This window comes from Benincasa hispida, unplaced genomic scaffold (genome assembly GCF_009727055.1).
Source record: "Benincasa hispida cultivar B227 unplaced genomic scaffold, ASM972705v1 Contig316, whole genome shotgun sequence".
Classification (NCBI taxonomy): Eukaryota; Viridiplantae; Streptophyta; class Magnoliopsida; order Cucurbitales; family Cucurbitaceae; genus Benincasa; species Benincasa hispida.
The window spans coordinates 441,389-450,036 of record NW_024064794.1 but is presented as its reverse complement, the minus strand read 5'-3'; the positions used below and the strand labels follow the sequence as shown (position 1 = coordinate 450,036).

Sequence of the window (8,648 nt, the reverse complement as noted above, 5' to 3'; positions counted from 1 at the left end):
TAATAACTAAATGATCGTTTGGATTTTTCTAGACGATCGTATAATAATGCTAACGATTGTTTAACTCTGTAGCATTGGTAAGCGATAGAACAAAGTGTTTGTTTTATCGTGTAGACGATTGCGGGGTGCTTAGTACCTAACGGTTGGAGAAGCGATGCTTTGCTGAGCGGTTCAAGACCCAGTTCATTTGTTTGAACTGGAGACTCCTTGTCTTTGTAATAGTTAGCTTTCTTTTTGTGTTTAAGGCAATTTTACCCGGTTCATTACTTTTATTACTTATACATGTGACGTATGGTACTTATATGCCAAAGTGTTTGTCATATAGTTAAAACCCACCTTAGGTTGTGCAATTATTCATGCATCATGTATTATAATTGTTATAATATTACATGAAGAAATTACTTGAAAGCATGCACATGCATCATGAAATATAAGAGTTATATTTTGCATGCAGTGAGCATTATCACGCATCATCCTTTTATTATAAGTGTTATAGTCTAAGGGTGAATGGAAACATGTTTTGCGTGTTTCATTGCGGTTTTGTATAAGTTTTATATAAAGGAAGTAACAATGAATGGACAATGCATTGAGCATGACACTTAGGCTGTTTATAAGCTTTATGAATGCCTTGCCTGTGTTAGCTTCACATTGTGGTGGTTGTTTCCATTTATAAGTGTTATAAAGGAAATTAGACCTAAAATCAATAATTCAGAGTTGCATGCGAACTTAGGGTGAACTCAAGTTTTTAAAAGGGTTTTAAAATTGGATTGAGATAGACCTAAGTTCAAGTGGTTCTAAAGAGTTTAGTAACCTAGATTAATCTTTTAAAATCGGTTTAATAGGACTAAATTTGTTGTAAACCTATCTATAAGGAACCTTTTGTCTAAGGCGGGTTCCGGCTAGGCTAGGGTTCTTAAGTTGACGAAAACATAACACCCTACCTGGGAACCTACCTGAAAAGATGAATTAGATAGATTTTCAACAAGCATGCGACGTTTTGGTCAAAGACTCCGTTAAAGAGTTTAATGGACGATGATCAAAAGTTTTTCAACTATCCAGGTAAATGTTACTCTTGGTTAAACCTAAAAGTCACTTAATTACAATCCTTAGCCGTGTTTTTTCTAAGTAAGCTAAACCCTAGGTTATAAAATACTCAGTGGAAGGAAGAGGCGTATCGGATATGTCTATGATTCCACTCACATTTCTCCCTGTATGTTTACACGTGAGATTCAAGCTTGGCCTCGAGATGCCCAGGATGCATCCCCCTTCGGATGGTGTTTGCATGAGTCAATATCAAGATGGACAGAAAGAGTATTTATAGTAAGTGGGTGAAGGGTGTGTGTCAACACGTCCTATGGTTTCTGTCATTGGTTCACACCTTGAGATCATTCTGTATGCCCTCGTGTCACCTTCGGAGTATCCCCCTTCAGATGGGTTTTGTACAGTTGGTCAATATCAAGGTGAACTCCAGAAATGGATAGGGTCGCTTTAGGTTTTGCCCCAATCGGATTTTTTTCCTTCGGATTTACCTTTTGGGACGGACCTCTAGGGCTTAAAATGGTGAGTCACACTTACGAGAGATTGTTAAGTAAGTTAATGATCTCTTGGCCAAATCAATGATGACTTGTCGTTATAGGAACAAGAGTTGTTCTGGTATTAATGACTGGTTGAGAACTTCTCAATTCAGAGGAGGGATAACTAACCTCCCTTCGGCGACTTTTGTCCTAAACCTTTGAAGCGTCATTGCGAAATTAGATGTCACATGGGGTTCATGTTAGTTTTGCTAAAACTTTATTGGATGTTGTTTTGTTTTACAATGGGTATTTACTTAAAATCTAACGTAGGTCAATGTGTTTTTCTTTTCAGCAATTCGTTAGTATTTCTGTTTAAAGCTTTTGACCGATTATTTAACATGTCTGGTAGAGAATGATGATTCTGCTTGGATCCTTAATTCAGGTGCTACTGATAACTTGTAGAAATACAAGTTATTTTGACTCAAAAGTTGGAACAATTAGGGCCATTAATGATAAAATCTCTTCATTTTTAGAGAAAACGCATGGAATTACTCGAACACTATCAAACTCATGCAAAAGAATATTTATTGCTAAAATACTGCGGCACTAATGCATGATATTACAGGTTTTCAACAAATATTCTAAGTGTCGCAGGCAATGAAAAACGCATGGGCACGCATCGGAGGGATTCAACGCAAGGAAGATTCATTGATTCAGGCTGTTTTTGTCAAATCACCAATTGCAAGCATGGGCATCTGCAGCTTGCGGCGTCTGAAAAGGATCTGAGTGTCAGACAGCTGACCAGGGTATGGAATTAATGCTGCCCATCTTCAAGTTGGAGAAGACCGACACCTATAAATAGAAGAAATCCCACCAGATAAAGGGATCTTTTTAGCTCATTGCATAATTCTGAAATTTTGAGACCTTAGAGCTGTGCTGTGGTGACGAGAAGAATAAGAGGGAAGAGAACCACCACCACCGTCGATCAAAGGGAGGAGAAAGCTGAGCTCGAGAGAGAACTTTCTTCCAATTCTTCCACAAGTGGTTGTACACGAATTAGAATTGAGCCAAAGAGGACAAGAGATTGTACTCTGCGGCTTGACTCCTTTCATTTCATCTTACTTATCGTTTTCGTCATCTCATTTGATTAAGTGTTGGTTTTGTAAAGACAATCAGTTTCTTTATAAATTCACATATTTGATCTATCTTACTTTGCCACTGTTTATTTCTTGTTATATGTTGGATGCATCTAAAACTTCATGCAAAATTCCATTTCGAAACATTTAAGCCAACTAAATCAATTGGTAAAAGTAGCTTTAGCTTAAATTATTCGAGAGAATAAGCAAGTTAGCATTAAGTTAGAAATGTTTAGTATATCTAGAGATAGACGCACTGGTGTTTTATTGCATCTTGTGACTGATGCATACATCCTAGAGATATGTATTGTATGACATTCGTATTGAGAAGTGTCGAATAGAAGTCTAACGCATAAAAGGAGATAAGCAAGTCATCTCATTTGCATCAAAAACTTGGTGATGGAACACGAGACATATGTAGTGGAATAAGGATCTAATTACACTTTAATTACTTTTAATTAAAAGGAAATTAACATGCAAATGAAGGAAAAACAGTAAATTAATAGGGATAGAATACAACCTTTGTAGCTCCTGAAAAAAACGCTTTTCCTTGCTGAATCTTGACTCGAACTCTTCCGGATCACTACTAGAGCTGACCTACTATCTTCTGGACTCAGAACTGAGTTGTGAGACCCGATGAAAGAAGAACCCGAGAGAGAGAAAGTGATGGAAATAGAAGATGGAATTTTGGGTTGGGTTTGGGTTTTGAATTTCACTAAAAAATAGTGATTTTTCCAGCCCAAATTTAGAAAACAATTTTGGCAAAAATGGCTAAAGTTTTTCATCCAATTTGAAAGAAAAAAGGCATGCAACAATTGCATGAAACAAATTCATAAAAACCCAACACTTCAAAATCCACTATCTAAGTGGGCTTGATGTCTCAAGGCAACACCTAGCCCACTATCTTGTTAGTGGAATTATCCAACAAAAGTTTGGATTTTCCCACTAACTTTAGTCAAAGGGCAAAATAGTCATTTTGTCAAAGTCAAACTTTGACCGAAAAGTCAACATTTTGACTTTTTATGATTTTTTTCGTGTTGACTAATTTTGACCTCTCGAGCATGAATCTGCATTCATTTTCTCAAAATTCAAATCACAGTTGAATATAAGGTCGGTCAAAGTTTGACTTTTCGAAGTCAAAAGTCAACTCTTTGACTTTTCGAAGTCAAAAGTCAACTCTTTGACTTTTTACATCTTTGTCCATTTCCATTATTTCCGAGCTTGCGAATATGAACGTATTCATATTCTTGATATTTAAATCATATTTAAATAATAAAGTTGTATCTCTAAACTGAAAAACTGACCACTATATCACATGTACTTGTCGGTTTCTCTCTCTTCACCTAATTCGAACAATTCGAATTATTCTATCATACTGTTCTAAGTTTATTCCATATGAGCTAGTAGGGGAACCTAATGGACCTATAGATCATGGGCTCCAACGATCCGAGATTAGCTGGCTAAACTCTTTAGACGGAGCTAATCAACATTCGTTAACTCACGGGTCATTCCACTATAGTCTCGAAGTTGCACTCCCCTCACTATAGATATATTTATGTCCATATGATATAACCATGATTAGTAAGCTAATCCTTCACAGTTTGTTTGTAATCTCGGTTGGGTCATAAAAACCATTTTACCGCCAAGACTACATTTTGTTCCTTAAATTCCACTGATCCTCTAATGAACAATTGGTTTAAGGTAAAACCTATAAACTGAACCCCTCTCGGGCCAAGGAGAGGGTGAGGCCCCTTCAAGACCTGGATTCAGTACTAAAGGGAACAACCTATCTACTATCCCTATAACGGGTAGAAGTGAATTCCATCTTGTACCCTATGTTCCCAACTATCCACTTGATCTTACCCCTAAAATAGGAGGCTTATTGGGCCAGCGATAATGAACTGCCCTCACCTATACAAATCTAAGGATAATTCCAAGTGAACAGGAGTTCATAGTTAGCTCAGGATTAAGATTAAGTTACCTAGGTCATCAATTAACGAAATACTCAGTTTTATACATAAAACGGTGTTTAGAACGTGAAAAGTGACTATTTCATGGTTCAGTCTTATGTAAACTCTTTATATAGGATGCCCCCACTTTCATGTCTCCACATGAACAATTTAGGATCACATCGTTTGTACTAACTACAAAATGGGCCGCATCCATAGTATTCCCAGAATAAGGCACCCAATCTTATTCATATACTATAGACCATTTTGGCTATATATTTGAACTTGATCCACATTTATGTCACTACATAAAGTTCAAACTACACTAAATAGCCTCAGGACCTTAGTTTATTGGATTCAAGATTATAATTTCAATAACAATTTTATCAAAAAACAAAACAGAATATGTTTATTAATTTACAAGCTACGAGTTTTAGGACATAAAATCCAACATACGCATCCCATGCGGGAGTATGTGTCTCCTGTGTTGTATGATTCCTCACCAGGGATCATATATCCCACGCCAGATGGGACAAAATTTGAAATGAAATCTGTGATTTACAAATGCTCCAAACAGCTGGACAATTTGGGGGTGCTCGGGGAGAAGACCCTCACGCCCACATGAAATGTTTCCTGGAGATGTGCAACTCGTTTATGATTCCTGGAATCACTCCAGAAGCTATCAGACTATCTTTATTCCCTTATTCTCTGCGTGGCGACGCAAAGCAATGGGTAAGTTCTTTGGAGCCATGGGAGATCACGACCTGGGAAAAGTTGGTGGAGAAGTTCATACAGAAATACTTCCCACCCACCACAAACGCAAGTAAGCGGAGATAGATCATGAACTTTGAGCAGGAAGAATTTGAAACCTTGAGTGCCGCATGGGAGCGCTTTAAAGGATTAGTCTAGAATTGCCCCAATCACGGTTTACCGTTAACCATCAAGATGGAGACCTTTTATGGCGGATTAAACAGAGCATCTCAAATGGCAGTCGACATAGTTGCAGATGGCGGTATCATGGAAAAATCTTATAATGAAGCTAAGGAAATACTGGACCGCATAGCCAAGCATAATATGGAATGGGTGGATGACACTTACGACGCAAGAACAGATAGGAAGAGGCGATCTCAGAATGTGAATTTTATTGACTCTAACGCAATAGCCATGCTCTCTGCACAAGTGGCTACTATGACAAACCTTTTGCAGAATATGTCACTGGGGAACGCATTAAACCCGCAAAAGATAAATCAGGTAGAAACATTCGTACAGCTCATGGTTAGCTGTGTGGGCTATGGAGATCCCCATTCCTACTCTGATTGTCCACAAAATCCGCAATCGATATGCTTTATTAAAAATAACCCATTCTCAAACACTTATAATCCTGGATGGAGGAACCATCCAAATTTCTCTTGGGCAGATCATCAACAGGAGCAACACTAACCAGGGGTAAACCAATAGCAAAGGCAAGGATCGCCGCCTAGACTCCAGCCATCGCAGCAGCCGCACCAACAATTCTTTAATAGAGGAGGTCATGCATCGAGTTCAGCATCTTCGCTTGAAAACCTTTTAAAGGAATATATCGCCCAAAATAACGCATTGTTAAAAAGCCAAGCGTCTTCCATCAGAAATCTGGAGATATAGGTGGGGCAGATTGCTAGTGAGTTGAAGAATCGACAGCCAGGAGTCTTGCCCAGCAACATGGAAACCCCAGGAAATAACAACAGAAAAGAGCAATGTCATGCGGTGACATTGCGAAGTGGCAAACCTCTTGTAGAAAGAACCATGAACCTAAGAACCAACAATCCTTCAAAAGAGATCAACACACGCCCAACGACATTGGAAGATCAAGAAGAACAAACGCCTGAATCCACAAGCCATTCAAAGCCAAGCACATCTAACGTGGGAGAACCTGCGGTGCAGCTGAACGCACCATTTCCTAGACGTTTGATGAAGAAGAATGATGAACAAAAATTTAAGCATTTTCTTGAACTCCTGAGGCAGCTGCACATTAATATTCCACTTGTAGAAGCCTTAGAACAAATGCCAAAGTACGTCAAATTCTTGAAGGATATACTGACAAAGAAGAGGAGAATCAGCGAGACGGAAGTAATTGCTCTAACGCAGGAGTGCAATGCGTTAGTCAATAATAAATTACCCAAGAAACAGAAGAACCTAAGAAGCTTCACAGTCTCGTGCTCAATCGGAGGGTTGGACGTAGGACATGCATTGTGTGATTTGGGAGCAAGCATTAACCTCATGCCATTTTCAATCTTCAAGAAATTGGGAATTGGTGAAGCACAGCCCACTTCTGTAACACTTCAACTCGCTGATAGGACGATCACATACCCTGAAGGAAAGGTTGAGGATGTTCTAGTGAAAGTTGACAAATTCATATTCCCAGCGGATTTCATCATCCTAGACTATGAAGCAGACATGGATGTACCAATCATTCTTGGACGACCCTTTCTCGCCACTGGGAAAGTATTAATAGACATGCACAAGGGAGAATTGACCATGCACGTAGACAATCAGGAAGTGAAATTTAATGTATTAAACGCATTAAAGTTCCCCGATAATGAAGAATGTCAACTTAACAAAATAGAGTTGCCTGAAGAAGAAGCGACCCAAATTTGTGAGGTCCTTGCGTTGGAAGAAAGCATGAAGAAACTCGAGTCGCCAAGTCTGAATGACCGGCAGACGAAACCAACGCGTCCATCATTAGAAGAACCACCAGAACTAGAACTGAAACCATTACCTAACCACCTTAAATATACTTTTCTTGAATCAAACATGTAACGACCCGACCCTCTAGAACTTAGGTTAGATCGTTACTAAAATAAATGCATGCATAAAATTTAAAACGACGCTCAGTTATGTTGAAATAAATGTTAATTAAACAAGAGAAATTCGAAAGACATTTATTAAATGCAATGGTTAAAACAATAATAGGGTACCCATAATTCGTAAAGACTATTAAAAGTATATAAAAGAAATAAACCGTAATAATAAGTTTAAGACAGTAAAACTAAACATTAAAAAAAATAAGGACTCTAATGTCATGATACAGAAGCGTAAAAACTAGTCCCAGTGGCACAATCACGGATTCTGCTACGCCATCATTGGTACATCTCTACCTTTACCTAAAATACAACATGAAAAAGAGTGAGTATAAAATACTCAGTAAGTAACCCCACCACTGGGGTCAGGCTAGGCATCTATGTCTTCTAGATACCCACCTACGACACATAAACAAATGGAACAAACGAAAGACTGAGCCCTATCCTATTGTAGTTAAGTATGCCTACAAAACTGGTGAACCCCGAAGGGAACACAAAACTGGTGAATCCCGAAGGAAACACAAACTGGTGAATCCCGAAGGAAACACAAACTGGTGAGGTCGTCTAACTAATCAATGAGGATATGTCACACAGTCTCAACGTTTTAAGAATCAACATGTACAATTCTGGAACTTACTGAAAATCCTTGATACCATGGCTCCCATCACATACACATGAAATTATTGACAACATATCAATACTACATTTATGTATAACCTTAATCAATAAAACCCACAGCTATGCAAGTATGCTCAACACCAAGTAGATCAGATATCAACATATTGAAAAACAACATAAACCTCTCACATACTAACGTCAAAAATTACCCTAGTTGTTATCTTTTAAACAAAATAAACCGTGCCAGAACATACTTGATTCAGCATCATACTATCAGTCAACATGCCAATATTTAACCATAACATACACTTATCAACGCGAGCATACAAATAAAACCTGGCCCGTGGGCAGTTCCAATGGTAAGATTACTTACCTCGAAGTCAAATTTAGAATATTAATCCAAGCTAATAATCTCCAACCAAATAAGTCCTGATTGAGTCCCCTAATACCTACATACATAACTAAATTTTCAGTCTTAGAAACCAGCGTTGCAATCGTTTGTGAAACGGGGCCGGGTTCGGACAGAGGGGCGGGGACTCAGCGGATCCAGAGGGTGGGGCTGAGCTCTGCAACGATGCAAGCCGGGAGCGGGTT

At 38.5% G+C, this 8,648-nt stretch overlaps 1 protein-coding gene and 1 non-coding gene across 2 annotated transcripts; one reads left to right on the top strand and one right to left on the bottom strand.

Annotated features, from left to right (window-relative positions):
• Positions 1-5,422: 5,422 nt before the first annotated feature.
• On the bottom strand, positions 5,423-5,528 carry LOC120069336. Its single transcript, XR_005479509.1, has one exon. It is a non-coding gene; the product is annotated as a small nucleolar RNA R71 (small nucleolar RNA).
• Positions 5,529-6,297: 769 nt separating this feature from the next.
• Positions 6,298-7,395, top strand: LOC120069319. Its single transcript, XM_039021049.1, has one exon. It carries the CDS (start codon positions 6,298-6,300, stop codon positions 7,393-7,395), a length of 1,098 nt encoding a protein of 365 aa, XP_038876977.1.
• The last annotated feature ends 1,253 nt before the right edge of the window (positions 7,396-8,648 follow it).

Bases quoted from the DNA above. Each gene is read 5' to 3' on its own strand.
- LOC120069319 (XM_039021049.1), top strand. From the start codon at position 6,298: ATGGAAACCCCAGGAAATAACAACAGAAAAGAGCAATGTCATGCGGTG.